At 33.0% G+C, this 21,325-nt stretch overlaps 1 protein-coding gene across 5 annotated transcripts in view; it reads left to right on the top strand.

Annotated features, from left to right (window-relative positions):
• Positions 1-21,325, top strand: part of MSRA (methionine sulfoxide reductase A) — a 509,773-nt gene that overhangs the window by 46,031 nt on the left and 442,417 nt on the right. Inside the window, exons 1-4 of one of the 5 annotated variants that reach the window (XM_031950912.1) lie at positions 11,285-11,349; positions 11,688-11,744; positions 12,477-12,634; positions 12,836-12,911. The exons of 1 other annotated variant lie outside the window; for it this stretch is intronic. Coding sequence is in view for 3 of the 4 variants with exons in the window: in XM_031950909.1 (XP_031806769.1) it covers positions 12,622-12,634 (13 nt within the window). In the remaining variant the exon portion in view is untranslated. Of the gene's footprint in view, positions 1-11,280; positions 11,350-11,674; positions 11,745-12,063; positions 12,132-12,476; positions 12,635-12,835; positions 12,912-21,325 lie in introns of those variants that run through there. 3 more of the 5 variants (XM_031950909.1, XM_031950910.1, XM_031950911.1) reach the window with 3 other exon arrangements.

The following is a 21,325-nucleotide window of genomic DNA, read 5'->3' as shown; positions in this document are numbered from 1 at the left end:
TAGTCAATAAAGTCTTAAATAGATTTTGATTTTGAATCTCTTAAAAATGATTTATATTCTTGTGGTAGTTTGTAGATTTAAAATTTGTCTATAGTTTTATCCTCCTAAGGGTATCTTTCCTTCCTACTAATGGTCTTAGGTGCTTATTATGAATTGATAAGGCAAATGTTTTAGAATTTCTTAGCAACAGTGAGGCTCCAATTTTGGGTGGGAACAAATTTGTAGTAGACCCAGTCAGAACACTTGCATGATTTTCTCCACCTTTATTCAGCACATGTGCAAGAGCCAAGGTGATGTAGGATGGAATGATCTGAGCCTTAAATTCAGTTGGGCATAATTGGTAGTATGGGGAGAAGGATAGAAATTCTAGGTTTCTGGATATTGTTGAGTTGAATTGACTTATCTAAAGATTAAGATGGGGAGAAGATGGGGAAAAAGAAGTTAGTGAAGGCCTGAGAGAGAATTGATGGGTTAAGAGACTGGAGGTCATACTTGTATGAGCAGTAGGATTTTGTAAGAAAGGCAGAGACACAAGTGGAAAGCCAGTAGATTTTGGCCAGATAAGGGGATTAGGAGTTCTTGAACACTGAGACAGTGCATTTGTGGGTGATAGTAAGATTTAAGGGCTGACTATTTTTCTGTGGTTCAGAGATGTGGTGGCAGAATAGTTTGTAGGAAGTGAGTAGATTAAGAAATTGAGTGGTTAGGTTGTTTGAAGTAGAGTCAAAATATATACTGAAGTCCCCTAGTATGATAGATTTTGGGAAGGAGAGAAAACCTGAGAGCCATTTACTGAACTTAAAAAGAGTTTCCTGGGAGCATTAGCTTTGATATTAGAGGACCTGGGATTAAGCCTAAACTATGGAACTGGAAGGGTCTTTAGAGATCATCTAGTTTAAATCTTCCCCCATTTTGCCATCTCTTACCGAATCTTGTCAGTTTTAGTTCCACTACATATTTTGCATCCATCCCTTTCTCTACAGTCATAGTCACTGCCCTAATTAAGGTTTTGATTACATTTCATTTGGACTATTATAATAGATTTTTTAAAAAAATTATTTTTAATTAATTAATTAATTTTTATCATAGCTTTTTATTTACAAGATATATGCATGAGTAATTTTTCAGCAATGACCCTTGCAAAATCTTCTGTTCCAACTTTTCCCCTCCTTCCTCCCACCCTCTCCCTCAGATGGCAGGTAGACCAATACATGTTAAATATGTTAAAGTATATATTAAATACAATATATGTATACATATCCATATGGTTATTTTGCTGCACAAGAAGAACCTGAGAAGGAAATTAAAAATGCAAGCAGATAAAAATAGGGGGATTGGAAATGCTATGTAGTGGTCCACACTCATTTCCCAGAATTCTTTCTCTGGGTGTTGCTGGTTCTATTCATTATTGAACGAATGGAACTGATTTGGTTCATCTCATTGATGAAGAGAGCCATGTCCATCAGAAGTGATCATCATATGGTATTGTAGTTGAAGTATATATAATGATCTCCTGGTCCTGCTCATTTCACTCAGCATCAGTTCATGTTAAGTCTCTTCAGGCCTCTCTGAAATCATCGTGCTGGTCATTTCTTACAGAACAATAATATTCCATAACATTCATATACCACAATTTATTCAGCCACTCTCCAGTTGATGGGCATCTATTCAGTTTTCAGTTTCTGGCTACTACAAAAAGGGCTGTCACAAATATTTTTGCCCATACAGGTCCCTTTCCCTTCTTTAAGATCTTTTTGGGATATAAGCCCAGTAGAAACACTGCTGGACCAAAGGGTATGCACAATTCGATAACTTTTTGAGTATAGTTGCAATTGCTCTCCAAAATGGCTGGATGTATTCACAATTCCACCAACAATGTATCAATGCCCCAGTTTTCCCACATCTCCTCCAACATTCAGCATTATCTTTTCTTGTCATCCTAGCCAATCTGAAAGAGTCTTAATTTTCATTTCTCTGATTAATAATGACCTGGAGCATCTTTTCATATGACTAGTAATAGTTTCAATTTCTTCATCTGAAAATTGTCTGTTTATGTCCTTTGACCATTTATCAGTTGTAGAATGGCTTGATTTCTTGTAAATTAGAGTCAATTCTCTATATATTTTGGAAATGAGGCCTTTATCAGAACCTTTGACTGTAAAAATGTTTTTCAGTTTATTGCTTTCCTTCTAATCTTTTCTGCAATAGTTTTGTTTGTACAAAAGCTTTTCAATTTGATATAATCAAAATTTTCTATTTTGTAATCAATAATGATCTCTAGTTCTTCTTTGGTCATAAATTCCTTCCTCTTCCACAGGTCTGAGAGGTAAACTATCCTATGTTCTTCTAATTTGTTCATAATCTCACTCTTTATGCCTAGATCATGAACCCATTTTGACCTTATGTACGGTGTTAAATGCGGGTCATTGCCTAGTTTCTGCCATACTAATTAACAATTTTTCCAGCAGTTTTTGTCAAACAGTGAATTCTTATTCCCAAAGCTGGGGTTTTGGGGTTTATCAAACACTAAATTATTAAAGTTATTGACTATTGTTTCCTGTGAACCTAACCTATTCCATTGATCAACTAGTCTATTTCTTAGCCAATACCAAATGGTTTTAGTGACCGCTGCTTTATAATGTAGTTTTAGGTCTGGTACAGGTAGGTCACCTTCATTTGATTTTTTTTTTTTTTTATTAGTTCCCTTGAAAATCTTGACCTTTTGTTCTTCCAGATGAATTTTGTTGTTATTTTTTCTAGGTCATTAAAATAATTTTTTGGGAGTCTGATGGGAATGGTATTAAATAATAGATCAGTTTAGGTAGTATTGCCATCTTTATTATATTCACTTGACCTATCCAAGAGCACTTAATATTTTTCCAATTGGTTAGATCTGACATTATTTGTGTGGAAAGTGTTTTATAGTTTTGCTCATATAGTTCCTGACTTTCCCTTGGCAGATAGATTCCCAAATATTTTATACTATTGGCACTTAATTTAAATGGAATTTCTCTTTGTATCTCTAACTGTTGGATTTTGTTAGTGATATATAAGAATGCTGATGATTTATGTGGGTTTATTTTGAATCCTGCAACTTTGCTAAAGTTGTGGATTATTTCTAATAGTTCTCCAAGTATACCATCATATCATCTATAAAGAGCGATAATTTGGTTTCCTCATTACCTACTCTAATTCCTTTAATCTCTTCCTCAACTCTTATTGCTGAAGCTAATGTTTCTAACACAATATTGAATAGTAAAGATGATAGTGGGCAACCTTGTTTCACTCCTGATCTTATTGGGAATGGTTCCAATTTTTCCCCATTACATATGATGCTTACTGATGGTTTTAAATAGATGCTACTGATTATTTTAAGGAAAAGTCCATTTATTCCTATACTCTCAAGTGTTTTTAATAGGAATGGATGTTGGATCTTATCAAATGATTTTTCTGCATCTATTGAGATGATCATATATGGTTTATTAATTTGGTTATTGATATATTTAATTATGTTAATAGTTTTCCTAATATTGAACCAGCCCTGCATTCCTGATATGAATCTTACTTGATCATGTTGTATTATCCTGGGGATGATTTTCTGTAGTCTTTTTGCTAATATTTTATTTAAGATTTTAGCATCAATATTCATTAGGGAGATTGGTCTATAATTTTCTTTCTCTGTTTTCAACCTACCTGGTTTAGGTATCAGTACCCATGTCTGTGTCATAAAAGGAATTTGGTAGGAGTCCTTTATTCCCTATTTTTTCAAATAATTTATATAACATTGGAGTTAATTGTTCTTTAAATGTTTGGTAGAATTCATATGTAAATCCATCTGGTCCTGGGGATTTTTTCTTAGGGAGTTGATTAATAGCTTGTTCTGTTTCTTTTTTTTGAAATGGGATTATTTAAGCAATTTACTTCCTCATCTGTTAATCTGGGAAGCCTATATTTTTGAAGGTAGTCATCCATTTCACTTAGGTTATCAAATTTATTGGCATAAAGTTGGGCAAAGTAACTCCTAATTATTGCTCCAATTTCCTCTTCATTGGTGGAAAGTTCTCCCTTTTCATTTTTAAGACTAATAATTTGATTTTCCTCTTTCCTTTTTCTAATCAGATTTACCAAAGGTTTATCTATTTTGTTGGTTTTTTCATAAAACCAACTATTAGTTTTATTTATTAATTCATTAATAAAAAACTAATGCAGAAAAGATTAAAAGGAAAGCAATAAGCTGAAAAACATTTTTACAGTTAAAGGTTCTGATAAAGGCCTCATTTCCAAAATATATAGAGAATTGACTCTAATTTACAAGAAATCAATTAATAATATAATTATTAATTATAATGAGCACAACAAGGAAATTTAACCAATTAAATATTAATTAATATTTATTAATTAATCAATTAATCATTAATTATCAATGACAATTAACCATTATTAATTAATTTAAATAATAAATAGCAATATATTCATTAATATTAAATATATTAATTTATAATTAATTATTAAGTATATTTATAATATAATAAATTGTATTATTAATAATATAATAATATAATAAATTAATTTATTAATTCAATTAATTAAATAATTTATTTATTTATTAATTCATTTAAAAAGTTTTTTTGCTTTCAATTTTATCAATTTCTCCTTTTAATTTTAGAATTTCAAGTTTAGCATGTGATTGGGGGTTTTTAATTTGCTCTTTTTCTAGCTTTTTAAGTTGCAAGCCCAATTCATTGATCTTCTCTTTCTCTATTTTTTTCATGTTGTCTCTCTTGATAGAATATGAGTTTCTTGAGAGGAGAGTTTTATTTTTTTTCCTATCCTCAGCAAACAACATAGCACTAGACATGAAATTTGTGTGTGACAAATGCTCCTTGACTAATTCATCAATTAATAACACTTCCATTACTGTAAATGGGAAGCTCTAGATTCAAATGTAGCCTTAGATACAAGAAATTTTTGATTGTGCCTAATCACTTAACCTCTCTTGAGTTTTGGGTAACTCTTTAAGACATCTAATAATTTATAATGATTTGCTTTGGTCTAGGATGCTAACAAAAATGTATAGAACCTCAAGATTTTGATGTAACAACAAAAATACTTATATGTAATCTTTTGGCATGTAGCTTAATTAAAGTTTCAATTTCATCTCTGTAGTAATTAAATTAGATATTACTACAAATGAACATTGGCCATTTGTAGTAGGGGGTTGTTTCATAATCTCTGTGTTGATCATTAAGACAATAGAAATAATTGGAATCAGCTATATATTATTTTGCCATTTCATGTGAATAAATCTAGTCTTAATCTCTTGCCATTTCATTCTAATTCATCTTGTATACCTTTACAAAACATTTTACAGATTTGTGTTTTATCAGCCTATCCTTCATTTAGGAATTTCCTAAATGTTCTTTTGTTCTTTAAGCACAATTTGTTACTTCCAGTGATTAAACAAGTGGATATTTTCAAGATTGATTACAAAATCTACTTACTGTAGTGTCTATAAAAGTGTCAAAGGGTAAAGTGGGTAGTTACTTTACTCATAGAAATGAATGTACCTTTTTCTTGATGGTGGTAGTAGCAGTTGATAATACTAGTCTGGTAGTAGTTAGCAGATTTTCTAAAAACCTAGGTAGATTATCTGTTAGCTAAGCTAAGTTGAAGAGATCCATAAAAATACTCTGAACTCTAACCTAGATTGCACTTTTACTATAGTTACTAATTTGCCCCATAATTAGAAGTTTTCTGTTGCATGATCACATGATTAGTTTTATTATAGGGTATAGTTAACCAGCTAATAGGGAGTATAAGGTGAATAACTGGGACTAGGGAAATGCTAAGTCTGGAAAGGCAGGTGTACACCTAGGGCCATGACTTTCTGTGGTTAATGGAGTCTGCTTCTGTCAGAGACAGTAGGGTAGGATGCTGGCCTTGGTGCTGTTTTTAAACTCATGAAAATGCTATCCCTTCCATGAGGTCTTCCATGTCTGGTTCTAAATTCACCCTCAAAGAGACCTACTTTGATTCTTGGCTTTAATGCTTATTAAATGTATGATCCTAACCAAATATTTTAACTTCTCTGAGCCTCAGTTTCCTACTTTGTAGAACAGATATAATAATACTAGTAGGTATCATGATTTAGGTCCTAGCTGTACCAGAATGGAGCTGGGTTTAAGCAAGTCACCTTACTGGGTTTTTGTTTCCCTGTCTGTAAAATAAGAGAATGATAAGGTACTTTCTAGCATCAGCATTCAGTGATTCTCAGAATGATTCAATAGAACATGTCCATTCTCTAATTACTGTCCAAATTACAACTTCTCTTATATAATATTCTCTTGATATAAGTTTATATTCATGATTTCCATTGACTAAAAGATGTGTTTACAAGCAAGTAAAACAAATTATATATATGGATAGATTATACCCCTCCCTTCATACACATCATGTAATGATGAATAGAGGACTGGAATTAAAAACAGACACGATCAAAGAAACCTAGATTCAAATCTCACCTCTGATATTTAACAGTTTTATGATCATGAGCAAGTCACTTAATCCCTCTGAGACCCAGGGAACCCACCTAGTCTGAAAATTAGGTAGACACATGACAATCCGATTTGGTGGAAGAAATACCAGTATTACTGGTCCTTGACATATTTGAGATAATAACTCTGCTTATGCAAATCATTTTTAAAAAATATTATAAAAATCTAAAGATAACTTTTTTGGGAGTTTTCAATGATTATAATCCATATTCAGCCTGAGACTTGTTGAATCTTCCTTTTTATGACCTCCAACAACTTAGTTACTTATAGAACCATAAAAATAGAGCATGAGGGGACTTAAGAATTGAGAAAATGACTTATCTCCACAGTGAGATAAAATGATTTGTCCAGGTGGAAATGTAAAAGCCTGAATTTGAATCTTGATATTTTTACTCTAAATTCAATGCTCTTTTAAATATTATAGCCATTTTTGAAGGTAGATGATTCGGAATATTCAAAGTCAATCATTCATGGGTTTAATTTCTGGCCTGTCCTCTCTGATATTCTACAGGTAGATTATAGATTCAGAGTTGGAAGGACTAAAGAGGTATGAGGAAACAAGATTAGAGAGAAGTTGTTTACCTAAAGTCCCAAGTAGCAGAACTAGGATTCATATTTAGGACCCTTCAGTTTAAATTCTGCTTTCTTTCAACTGCAGCTCACCTGAAACCTTTCTCCTGTGAGGCAAGAACTTTATCTTCCAACTTGATCTCAGAATGATTTGGGAAATGGAAGAGTGGAAGGTGGGGTGGAGAGAAGGAGAGGAACACTTCTGTTATTCATCATGAAAATTAAATTTCAAACCATAAGGGGGAAGAAAAGAAGATAATTGAACAGCAAATGGACTTTTAAATATTCTTTTATCTTGCATAGTAATAATAAAACACATTTTTCTACAGTGCTTTAAAATTTGCAAAGTACTTTAACTCAGAACAACTTTGTGAGTTATGTAGACACCAAGAAATAGTAATTATCCTTCATTCACTTTCTTCATTCCAAAAAAATAAAGTAACATTTCAGGAAATAATAAATGACATGTAGGCCAAATTCTGTTACAATAAATTTATCTATCCATGTTCATTTATATAGTTTTCTTTACAATAGCAATCTCTAGGAAGCACTGCAACTTTTTGTTGCATACAACTTCTGGAATATACCAGCCTTTAACTCAGAGGGACTCTCAGCTTTTAATTAATTTATTTTTATACTTTATCTTATTCTTTAAGTCTTTTGTTTTTAAAGTAATGACATGGAACCTGCTTCTGGGAAGCTTATCCTTTCTCTTTAAAAGACTCCCTTAGCTCTTGACTCATACATAAAGACAGGGCTCAGACTTTGAGAACCTGATCTTCCAAAAAGAGGGTTCAATCTCCTTTTTGTTGCCTCCTGATCTTTATGTATTCCATCTTGGAGTTGGCAGGGAAAATAACTCAAAGCTTAGGTTTGTCTGATGTCTAGGGCTCTCCCAAAAAGGAGAAAGTCCTTAGTGTACAGTGTGAGTCAGGTAGGCTCAACAGATTTACTCCAATATCCAGAGCTTTCCTTACTTACACCTATATATATATATATATATATATATATATATATATATATATATATATATCTTATATAGTAATCTTATCTTTCCCTATCTCCTTGCAACAAATTGCTCCCTTTTAACAAAGATTAAAAAAGAGCAAAAAAAAAAAAAAAAAAAAAAAGCAATTCAATAAAGCCAACCACCATCATATGCCTGGCAATAAATTTAATATCTCATACCCATAATATCTCTCTCACACACACATTTACTTTTTTCCAAGGTCAAGCTTGGTCATTTTAATTGTAAGCACTATTTCATTTACTTTGCTAAATGCTCTTTATCTACTTTGTCATAGTTAATGTATGTTTAATTTTCCTGCTTCTGCTTTCTTCAGGCTACATCAGCTAATTTGAGTTTTCTCATGCTTCTCTGAATTTCTTATGTATATTATTTCTTATGCTGCAACAATCTTTCATTACATTTACATGTCAGACTTTGTTTAGCCATTCCCATCCTATATCTGCTTTGTTTCTAGACCTTTGTTATTATAAAAAGTACTGCTAGGAAGATTTTGATGTATATGAATGATACCTTTCTTTCTTTCATAATATACATACCTAGTAGTAAACTCTCTGGGACAAAAAGTTTGTTTTGGTAATCCTAGATTCCTCACTCTCGCCCTACCACATCCAGTCTATTACCAAGACATATCAATTTCATCTTTGTACCTCCTCTCCAATATGCGCTCTTCTCTCCTCTGACACTGCCATCCACTCTAATGAAGACCCCAAACACCTTTTGCCTGGATCATTGCGATAGCCTGCTTGGGGGTCTGCTTGTCTCTACTCTCTTCCTTCTTTAATTCATCCTCTATTTAGCCACCAAAGTGATTTTCCTAAAGTGCAGGTGCAGGTCTGGCTATGTTGCCTCCCTACTCAATAAACTCCAGTGGTTCTCTGCTGCCTGCAGAAGCAAGTATAAAATATTCTGTTTGACATCCATGGTCTTTCATAGCTCAGTTTCCTGCTACCTTTCCAGTCTTCTTTACTTCCTGCCATGTAGTCTTCAGTCGACTGACACTGGCTTGATTGCTATTCCACGAACTAGTCACTCCATCAAAAGATTCTGGCTATTTTTCCAGAGTTTCCTTTATGTTTTTCCTCCTCATCTCCATTGGCTGAATTATCTGGCTTCTTTTAACTCCCAGCTAAAATTGCATCTCCTCTAGGAAATCTTTTCTAACCCCCTCTAATTCTATGCCTTTCCTCTTTTAATTATTTCCTATTTATCCTTGTTATATATTTGGTTTGTATATATTTGTTTGTTGCCTCTTTAATTGAATTGTAAACTCTTTGAGAACAAGGACTGTCTTTTGCCTTTATGTAGCTCTAGAACTTCCCACAATACCCAATACATAGTACATACTTGATAAATGTTTATTGATTGATTGATTTAATTCTTTTTTTTTTTGAAAATTTTTATATTTTTTTTCCAATTACATATGAAAACAATTTTTTAACATTCATTTAAAAATTTTGCATTGCAAATTCTCTCCTTCCCTTGTATCCTCCCTCTATGAGAAAGCAAACTTATTTGACAGAGATTATACATGGCAAAATATATTTCCACATTATTCATGTTGAGAAAGAAAACACAGAGATTGATATAATTCCTAATGCTTTTCAGAATGTTTGGATGAATTCAAAACTTACCAACAGTAAGTTGTTTTGAAGCCCCTCCATTGATTATTTTCATCTTTTGTTATCTTTGGCATTTTGCATGTCTAAGATAAAACTTTAAGATATAAGGATAGAAATAACCTAAAGTGTAAGGAAAGTGGTTGTAGAGAAGAAATTTTGGGCAATAGTTCCTTCTCTCTTTTGGTTTTTTAACTGGTAATGTAAAATCAGAACATAATATAAAATGCTATTATGAATGTTCTTTCCAAAGTTACCAATGATGTCTTTGTGGCCAAATCTGATGACTTCAGTCCTCTCATCCTTCTTGACTTCACATTCTCACACCTGGTCATACTCTTTACGTTCCACTAATTATGAATTCCTATAGATCATCACCTAAATCCTATTCTTGACTTCCTACTACCTAATTCTTCAATCCCATTCTCATTAATCCTGCCACCTAAAAACTTCACCCAGCTCTTCTATTCTGCCTTCTGAAGTGCCTGATCCGAAGGCAACACATTTTTCTTTATTTTAAATCTTTTTCTTTCCTAAATCTTTTCAGCTACTATTATTGAAATCTGGCTTTCCTAAAATGACACCTTCCTCCACCTTCATTCAACCTTCTAGTAAATGAAGAGAATGGGTTGGAAGAAAGAGAAATTTATTTATCAGTTTTTGACATGTTTTGTTTGAGATGCTTTCAGGACACCCAGTTTGAGATGTCCAAAGATGTACCAAACAATTGGTAACAGTTGATCTGAAGCTCAGGAGAGAGATTAGGAAAAAATATATAGACCAGATAGTTGACTACAGAGAGATAATTAAATCCAAGGGAGCTGGTGAAATTGTGCACATATGAAAATATACAGTAAAAAATAGAAGACTCAGGAGAGGGGCTTGGGGACACCCATGATGATTAATGGGTTTCCCATGGCTGAAGAAATCAACAGAGGATTCTGAGAAGGCATTAGATATGTAGGAAGAGAAGAACCAGAAGGGATCAGTGTTAGAAAAAAATCTAGAGAGGAGTGAGGGATTATGAAATTCTATAAAGCTATGATATTAGAATTTTGTAGTTGAACTCTTTAGTCAAATATGCATTTTATGGATAAGGAAGTTATGGTCTATTAAGTTCATTGACTTTGACTAGGGTTACACAATGAGCTAGTGGCAAGGCTGAATCTGTACTCAAATCTCCTGATTTTCTACCCACTAGATATTCTTTCCTATGTATTGAGTTTGCCTTTTGGATGAAGGTAATGAATTTTTTTTTTTCAAGAGGAAATGAGTACAGATAAAATTTCTATACCTGAGATAAAGAATAGATAGTTTCCTCCAGCTGATAGGCTGTAAAAGAAGTACTATCTATTGACCTGTTTAAGTAAATGTAAGAATGTGATATAGAGTAATAATAATAATAAAATTATGATAGAATAATAGGATATAATAGGATGCTTATCTGGAAAGATCTTTAAAGTTCCCCTATTTTAACAGTCTTTTATTTTTATCTCATCTTACATAGAGAACTCAAACATAGAGGTCAAATGACCATTTCAAGGTCATTCAGCCAGGAAGTATTTGAGCAAAGATTCAAGTATGTATTTAGTTTTACTCCAAATCCTAACCCAAGTTAATTTTAAATTCCAGATCTATAAAAGTCTATATGAGAATGTTTTATCATATCAAAAAAAATTTTTTTTGATGAGGAATTTCTGTTTTTGAAAATAAGTCCTTTCCCCTTTTCCCTCTTTCCCCTCTCTTCTCTTTTACTTGCAATAATTGATATTTTGAAGATTAGACATAGCTACAGCTTTGATATTTGATTACCCTTTAAGACTTGACATTTTGATCAGAATCACCTAACTTTGCAGCAAAATTTTCAGAAGATAAAATATGATTACATGTATATGCTTCCATTTCTGTTCTTCCCAGGATTCTTTGCAGTAGGACAAGGAAAGCCAAGTATTATAAAAAGAAATACAGTATGTGGTACGTACTTATTAAAGTTATATACATCCCCTCTCCCAGAAGACTCTTGATTTACTGCAGGTTGTGCAAATGTCGCATATGGGCATTTCTAGAGAACAGATTCCTTTTCGCTGAACAGTGAATGGCTTCCGATATTCCATGATTGCTTCAGGAAAATGTTTGTAGTGATTACGAAAGGTAGGATACCATGAAATCTGTAAGGTGATTTGGCAGGAGAAGAGGCTGTTGGTGCCAGGATTTGGTTACTAAACCACGGTTTCCTGTTTTTAAATATATTAATTGATCCGCAAAGGGCATCTTTTGGAAACAAGAATTCAGACAGACTGGCACAGGTTGGAGCTCCGCCAAGCCTGCTCGGGAAGGTTGCCATACTGGGAGCAAAAGAGAGTGAGTGAGAGAGAGAGAGAGAGAGAGAGGGAGAGAGAGAGAGAGAGGGAGAGAGCTGAGGAAAGAAAAAAAAAAGGCAAGACTTGGCACAGCTCAGTCAAATCAGCTTCTTTTGTCTGCTTTCTCGGCTTGAGCTTGAGGAAAGAAACCGTCCTGGGGCACAGAAAAACCCAGAACTTTTTGGTTTTCAAAGTTAGAAGGCTTTTTAAGTCTCTTGGGCTATTTAAAAAGTGGTGGTACATACAATTCCGGTCAGTCACCAGTATTAAGGGAAATAAGAAGCTTTTCAAATGAAGCTTCCACAGTGTCCACACATTTGGGAAATGTTGCATTTGGTTTTTGCAGGTATGATTACATTGTAAGGGAGACAGGATTAATTTAGAAGATGGCAAGGCAAATGTCCAAATTAAAGGGAGAACCTTAATTTTCGACAAAAAAGTTTGCTCATCAGTCCAAACCTGCTTTCAAATCAAATCAGGCATCCTTCGGAATGTATTCAGAACGTAAGTTTTCAGATCTTCTTTTCTTTTCTTTTTTTGCCCGTTAAAGAAATTAACTTTTTCAAGGAGCATCTCCAAGATTTTATACAACTCAGCCAAGAACTAAGAGTAAAAGTTGTTTTATCCAAGTATTTAAGAAAATGTTTTCTTAAAGCAACAGCTTTTATTTTTGATGCTTCATGCTGTCCTAACTACATTCCCCAGCAATTAGTGACAACACTGAAGACCAGAAAGGCAAGCTGAAGACACCCAGACTACGCCTGAAGGGCAAACCAGAAATGTGAGCATTGTCATTTTTTTTTTTGTCTCTGCTCTAAAACATTTTTTTTTTTTTTTTTTTTGGGGAGGTGGGGTAGTGTATAATGTATAAAAGATGGGTAACAGTGAATTATCTATGCGAGGGGGAAATTTTCAAAGGTAATGTTTTGGATGTTAAAAGAAATGACTGAGTGGAGAATTGAAATTTGAAATGTTTATAATGGATAAGCAAACCAGTATGTAGCGAACTGTATTTTAATTAAGTGATGGAAAGAGATTCCATGATTTTCAGTTGATTAAATTTAATAATTAAGAAATTGTTGCATTTTGGACTTCTGTTGAAATTTTAGAGAGATCAAAGGACCATCTATTTTCTTTGAAAAATTATCTGAATTCTCAGTGAAATAGGTACTTCATTTTGAATTTTACAATAGCAAATATTGCCCAATAGGCCTGATTATAATTAGATTATACAATTTTTGCTCTTGAAAACAATATTATTGTAAGGGATAATAATTGTAAACTGCAAGCCATGTATTTTTATGAACCATTTTCACTTTCATTAAGTTTTCTGCTATTTCAGGACATTATTTGATTCATTTGGATATGCAATTTTATGATTTCTGTAAAAATATATTTTCCTTTTCATTGTATGTGTTAGAAGAGGAGAAAATCAAGGACATTCAAATTATCACTACTCATTCACAACTATAGAAAAAATTGTACAAAACTACATGCTTTTGTTTTGATCTTATTTGTGGATCCTTGGACAAAAGGAAAAGGCTTTGTGTACATGTACCTATAGCGACACATTGCAGTACTTAAATCACAGGCACCTTTTAAATAATTTTCTAGCATGACAATAATATATCAACAAGCATCATAATGACATTTACTATATGAATTTTATTTGAAAATGGGAAAACTAAAACAAGTTTTTGAGTTGTTAAGATTGTAGGTTTTATTATTAAGCCATTTTATTCATCAACATTTTAATCTTCAAAAAAAAAATTTCACTTATTAGTTTATGTGGATTGGCAAAATACTATCTTTTATTGTGTAAGCTGCTTAATACAGTATTAATGATGTTTGTTAAAATGGATGCCTGGAGAGAAAAGACACACCGATACTCCCTGGAAAAGGAAGTATTTGTGTGATCTCTGTTTTTCTTAATGAATTAGCCATTTTATAGCTCATTTCTTTACCAAAATAGCTAACATGTCATAGATTTATAAAACAAAATAGGAAAGCAAATAAGCTTTCTATCAGAACTATATAGCTTATGATTTTATCTAATTATTCAGATCTTTGGTTCTAGATACCTTGTAAAAAACAGAATACAATTTTTTATTATTTGTTAATGTCAAATTGAAAAACTTTCTCTTTACATTGAAATGGCCTTTGAGAACTTACTTCATTATTTCTTTAGAAAAAAACTAAGATTTTTGAATAGGACTAACTTTATAATTCTAAATTTATATTCATATTTCACCCCATAGAAAGCAATATAGTCAAAGGTACATTTAAAATTGATAATTTCAAAAGACAATTTAAAATTTTAATTGTTTTAATTATTACTCTGATTACATTGTATCGTATTCTTTTTACTTTCATTTTATCAAAAAATCAAATATTTTGCCTTTTAACGTTTTTTACCATTACCATTGTTGTATTATCTTCGGCCTACATGTTAAGGAATCTAAAAATGAATTTCGCTACCACCAAAATAGTTCATGTAACTGTATCTGGGAGAAACAACCTTCTCCAACTCAGTTTTTGTGTTTGTTTGTTTTTATTTTTTACAAGCGGCAAATTAGGTTGATGGTTTTATATGATAAGGTGAATTTTGGTTTATATATGATATACTTCTTTTCTCTTTGGCAATGCATTTCACTAACGTACTGAAATTTCAAATTTTCAGAATATTTTAGGTATAGTTTAGATACTTCTGAGCTTTTATTAGGTGCTTGGATATTAATAATTTTATTTTAAATAAGAATTTTCTTAAATGTGTTCATATTTTAAATTGTATAACATCTTACATCTCACTGTTAACTCACGGAAGTAAATTGGGAGTTAAGTGATATTTGGTCTGTTATTAAGTTACTGTTAGGTATATAAAAATTACAAATAAATCCATCATTTTACATAATAACGTGAATATTTTAGAATTGCAGCAGTGTATTTGTTCATTCATTCAACAGATATTTTATCACACTCCTTGTAAGAGCTGGCATTCTACTCAATCATGTATCTTAGGTGGCAAAGAAGAGCAGAAGCTAAATAAGGAGTAGCATTGAAAGAAAAGTAGAAATGTGTAGTCTTGCTATGAAGGTTTTTTAAAATAGATGAAAAACTTTTAAAAAATAGGTTTATTTTTTATATATTATGTAAATATTAAAGTCCAATTTTTATGCATTAGTCACTTAAAACAGTAAGTAAGGTCAGAGCTGGGTAGAGACATTTGTGTGCCTAAAATTTGAAAATTGTCTTGCTTTGCATTTGAAATTTGCGCTCCCTACAGTATGTGCTACTGTCCACCAGAAGCTTTGAGCCTTCACTGTAACTTGTACAGCTTGGCTGTCGCCATAAATCATTACTATTGTATCACTGAGAACTTTTCTGTCATTGAAAATATGGGTTTTTATAAAAACTAAATTGAAAATGTAGAAGACCATAGTCATATTGTTGTTTGTCTTCCTGCTGTTTTCATGGTCATTAAGCTTCAGTTCTATAAATTACCTTTTTAGAATCTGTAAAATTAAGCAACAGTAATTCTAAACTCTTTAAGAAATAAGTTATATAGAAAAGATTGAATCAACCCTAATATGCTGCTTTTCCCCTACTTCTGCTGGGTGTTATGGAATTTTGGGATATGGGATAAATCAAGCCCTGCTGATGGCTTTAATTGAGCAGAGAATTATTTTTGTTTTTCTAGCCAGAGATTGCTTATATGATGCAGAGGAGACCAATGCTGAACAGTTGTATGTTTTAGAATTTATATTATCTAGAATGGCTCATTGAGAAAACATTTAAATGTTGTATTTAAGGAGCCAGCCAACATAATTTTTATAACTCTAAATCTTTTATAATTCTTGGTTTGTTTTTTTTTTTTTTTTTTCATTTTCCCTGTCTTCTATAAGGTCACTAATGACATATAATCTCAAATCAGATGACTTGTTCTCAGTTTTCATTCTCCTTAATCTTTCTGCAGCATTTGATTTTGTTGACCACTCCCTTTTTCCTTTTGCTTCTCTTGGTCCTCCTACTTCTAGGCAATTTTTCTGTTGTCTTGTATTCTTATTCTCATTTCAACCTCTAAGTGCTGGCATGTCTCAAGGTTCCCTTTTTTTCTGTATTTACTCTTGCCTTTGGTGATTTCATTTATTCCTATGACTTTAATTATTATCTCCATTTGAATTACTTGCAAATATTTTTACATCATTTTCTGTATATGTCTATGCCTATGTCCTTGTCCGTGCCCATATCTGTGTCTGTCTGTGTTTATATATATGTATATATACATACATATATATTTTTTTTCTGCAACTCCTTCGATACTTCTTTCTTTGTCTCTCTGAAAATTAGGTAGGTTTAAAAAAAAACAGTTCATTTTAGTAAATATTACTGTGAAAATTGATTAAAAAAACAGCATTTAGATCTAGAAAAGACCTTTGATATCATCTAATCCAATCTTCTCATTTTTACAATTGAGAAAACAGACTCAAAATAAGTGTTATTTATTATATACAAAGATGAAAAACAGCGCATATATTATTCTCAGGGAGCTTACAGTCTAATACTGTGAAGTGGAGAAATCTAATATTGCAACTTGACTCCAGACTATATGACTTTGCTCATCCCATCTTATATTTTTGCATGGTACTGACCCAGTTTTGTCAGACATGTTACAATGCTAGTGGTACATTCTCAATGATGTTGACTGTTTTTCTTTTTACCCAATCTGAAGTTTCAGTGATCGATAGAGAATTTTTTATCATGACTGAAGATAAAAATCACTCTTATCTTTTATGTACTGTAATTTTCTTAGTGTGGATTAAAAGCATTCTTTGTGACTTAGGTATAAAGTCTGAAGACTGTTGAAGGTTCGGTTCTGAACTACAGAGTTGGGATTAGAGCAGGGCAGTGGTAGAAAGCACAAAAGACTTTTCACAGTAGGTTGAGTGTAAAACAATATCTGGCCCCAGTGCTTTGGGAAGTAGGGGAAATTCTCACCCATGAGATAATTCTTGTTTGGGCTTGTTACTCTGTATGGCCACTAAGGTCCCTTTTAATGCAGAAATTATGATTAAGTCATATGTAGAGCCACTCTGTTAGCACAGACAACTATGGTACTTGTTCCTGATAAGCGACTGTTGTACAGGTGGTCTCTACTCAAGAGACAGCAGTATTGTGAGCTAACAAATTATTTTTTCACACTTGTCTAGAAGATAGGGTTAGACAAAGGAGTATGATGAGGTAAAGTTGGTGCTTCCTGAAGGACTTAATATTAGATGGTTCAACTGACACATATATAGATGAATCCAAAATTAAGTGCTTAATCCTATCTCTGTACCTTTTCTGTAGTTGTTTATGTTCCACTTATGCTCTAGGTTTGAAACTGTTGAAATTGAGCTCTTTCTGAAACTGGCTCTTCTGCCTTATTTTTCCATTATAATTAATAGCACCTTCATCCTCCTAATCACTAGACTCATTTTTGGAGATATTTTGACTTCTTTCTTTCTGGTGCTCTCTAGAACACCAGGGCTGCTTCCAGCGTGGTCCCTGTTGCCATTCATGGAAAGGAGCAACTTTGGAGAAAGATTCCACTTTCCTCACTAACTCACCAGCCACTGAGCAGCTGCTAAATATATCTATATCTATATCTATCTATCTATCTATATATATATATTTATATATAAATCCAAGGACTTTGAAAACATCAGTGGCACCCTTTCTGCAACCCCTCCTAGCCATCATTTCAGAAAGCAACCTTTGTGGAGATGATAACACCTTGTAAATGCTACTGTTGATGCTGTGATCCAAGTTAGCAATCATAGCTATTGAAGATGTAGAAAAATAAAGTTCTCTCCACACAAGTCCTTGATGTTGCCAAATAGGATTTTATCAGTGGAAATATTAAAGAAAATGCATGACCATCAACTTTGCTCTTATACTTTTAAGAACCATAAAGCCTTTCCCTTTGACTTGCTGTTGAAATCTTCTATAGTCATTGTCTCTACCACTAGAATGTGAGCTCTTTGAGAGCAGGAAAAGTTTGTTTACCTGTTTGAATCTCTAATAATTAACACTGTTTTACACATTCTAGTCCTTTAATAAAGATTTTTTCACTTATTTCTTCTTTCAATTTCTGTAGCTTCCCTTTTAGTTTGGGTTTGTAATGCTTAATATTTAGACTTGTAGCAATCTTTGACTTTCTTTCCTTTAGTCTTTCCCTTATACAATTAACTAGAATAACCTTCCTCAAAACTTAAATCTGGGACATGCTAGTTGAGTAAACAGTTGTTCTCTGCTATAGAACTGCTATAGTAGAGCCTACTTAAGTAGCTTTCCTTTATCTTGTCAGATCTTAATTCTACTGGGCTGGTTAGGACTCATTAGATATATCCGTATCTGTTTAGATAGATAAATAGCTTTTTATTTTACAAAATACATGCAATGCAAAGATAGTTTTCAACATCCACACTTGCAAAATCTTGTGTTCAAAATTTTTCTCTCTCCCTCCCGACCTCTTATCTTTCCTAGATGGTGAATAATCCAATGTAGGTTAAACATGTGCAGTTCTTCTAAACATTTCCACATTTATCAAACTAGTCAAGAAAAAATCAGATCAAAAGGGAAAAAAAAAAGAAAAAAAGCAAGTAAACAAACAAAAAACCCAAGAAAAGTGAAAATACTATATTGGAATCCACATTCAGTTTCTTTTCTTTTCTTTTCTTGTTTTTTTTTTTTTTTATTTAATAGCCTTTTATTTACAGGTTATATGCATGGGTAACTTTACAGCATTAACAATTGCCAAACCTCTTGTTCCAATTTTTCACCTCTTACCCCCCACCCCCTCCCCTAGATGGCAGGATGACCAGTAGATGTTAAATACATTAAAATGTAAATTAGATACACAATAGGTATACATGACCAAAACATTATTTTGCTGTATAAAAAGAATCAGACTCTGAAATATTGTACGATTAGCTTGTGAAGGAAATCAAAAAAAAAAAAAAATGCAGGTGGGCATAAATATAGGGATTGGGAATTCAATGTAATGGTTTTTAGTCATCTCCCAGAGTTCTTTCTCTGGGCGAAGCTGGTTCAGTTCATTACTGCTCCACTGGAAATGATTTGGTTGATCTCGTTGCTGAGGATGGCCAGGTCCATCAGAACTGGTCATCATATAGTATTGTTGTTGAAGTATATAATGATCTCCTGGTCCTACTCATTTCACTCAGCATCAGTTCGTGTAAGTCTCTCCAGGCCTTTCTGAAATCATCCTGTTGGTCATTTCTTACAGAACAGTAATATTCCATAATATTCATATACCACAATTTATTCAGCCATTCTCCAACTGATGGACATCCATTCAGTTTCCAGTTTCTAGCCACTACAAAAAGGGCTGCCACAAACATTCGTGCACATACAGGTCCCTTTCCCTTCTTTATAATCTCTTTGGGATATAAGCCCAGTAGTAACACTGCTGGATCAAAGGGTCACATTCAGTTTCTATAGTTCATTTTCTAGATGTAGATGGTTCTTTCCATCACAAATCTATTGAAATTGCCTTGAATCACCTCATTGCTGAAAAGATCCAAGTTCATCACAGTTGATCATCACATAATCTTGTTTCTGTGTACAATGTTCTTTTGGTTCTGCTCCCTTTACTTAGCATAAGTTCATGTAAGTCTTTCTGGCTTTACTGAAATCATCCTACTGATCATTTCTTATAGAACAATAATATTCTTCCAGTTCCTTGCCACTACAAAAAGGACTGCCACAAACATTTTTGTACATGTGGGACTTTTCTCTTTTTTATGATCTTTGGGATACAGACCCAGTAGAGACACTTCTGGATCAAAGGCTATGCCCAGTTTTATGGTCTTTTGGGCATAGTTCCAAATTGTTCTTCAGAATAGTTGGATCTGTTCAATATTCTACCAACAAGGTAGAGTTTTCCACGTTTTCCCACGTTTCCCCAGTTTTCCCACGTAACCTCCAACATTTTTCATTATCTTTTTAGGGCACATTTATTTAAGTGTCCAGGGGAGAGTACCCAGGATTGTGTAAAATCTGAAAATTATGTCTAGGAGGTGTTTACTTTGTAGAAGAGAAGACAAAGGGGAGACATTAGTTATCTTAAAATATCTGAAGGATTACTATGTAGAAGAGGGAATGTTTTTATTCTCTGTTGCTCTGTCTAGAGGATAAAAATAGGATCAGTGTGTGGAAATCATAGAGCAGCAGATCTAATCTCTACTTGAATCAGAATTGTCAAACCATTAGACCTGTATATCCATGGAATGTCTTGCTTCTTAAAATAATGAGCTCATTGTCACTGGTAATATTCAAGCAGATATGAGATTACTGTCTTTTAGGGATGCTGTAGAAGATAAGAAATTCACATTTATTTAATACTTTGTGGTTTGTAAAATACTTTTCTCAACAATCCTGTGAGTTAGATTTTACAATGTCAGTATTATGGTATCCATTTTGCTGATGAGGACTTGAGTTCAGCGATTAAGTGGAATACAGCTATTAAATGGACGAGCCTAGTTACTCTACTCAACTTCCAGGATGATTCTTTTCTAACTATATTATGCTGCCCTTGAACTGTTTGGGATATTGGGTGTGGATTCCACTTTGTCCTGTTTAGATAGATGAAGTTTGTCTTCAATTGGAACAATACTTTCTAATTCTTGTTTTATTGAATATTTTAAACACTAAGAAAGAATCATCTCTCTCTCTCTCTCTCTCTCTCTCTCTCTCTCTCTCTCTCTCTCTTTTTTAAAATAAAGTTTAGTGGGAAGAGACTTGGCTTTGGAGATAGAAAAACTCAGTCAAAATTGTGCCTTTGGTGCCCATTGACTGGGTGACTCTGGAAAAGTTAATTAACCTCCCTTGTCTTCCTTGTTTTTGTCTGTCAAATAAACAGATTGGAATAAATTGTCTCAGAGGTCTTTTTTTGCCTCTATATCTGTGATCTGGTTTCCCCAAGATATCCTCCATGATAATGGCAGATTCCTTTGATGAGTATTCATGTGCCTGTTTTATGCCTTGCTTGATACTGATAACCAGAGGATTATTGACCTGCATTTTCTCTGTGGTTGCATCTATCATGGAATCTTATATGTTCTTAGAATTTGCATGAGAATTTCTTTGTTGGATGAAAATCTTAAAAGGCTGCATTTTGTCCTATCAAACAAA

This window comes from Sarcophilus harrisii, chromosome 2 (assembly GCF_902635505.1).
Source record: "Sarcophilus harrisii chromosome 2, mSarHar1.11, whole genome shotgun sequence".
Lineage (NCBI taxonomy): Eukaryota > Metazoa > Chordata > Mammalia > Dasyuromorphia > Dasyuridae > Sarcophilus > Sarcophilus harrisii.
This window is presented reverse-complemented; position numbering and strand designations above follow the sequence as displayed.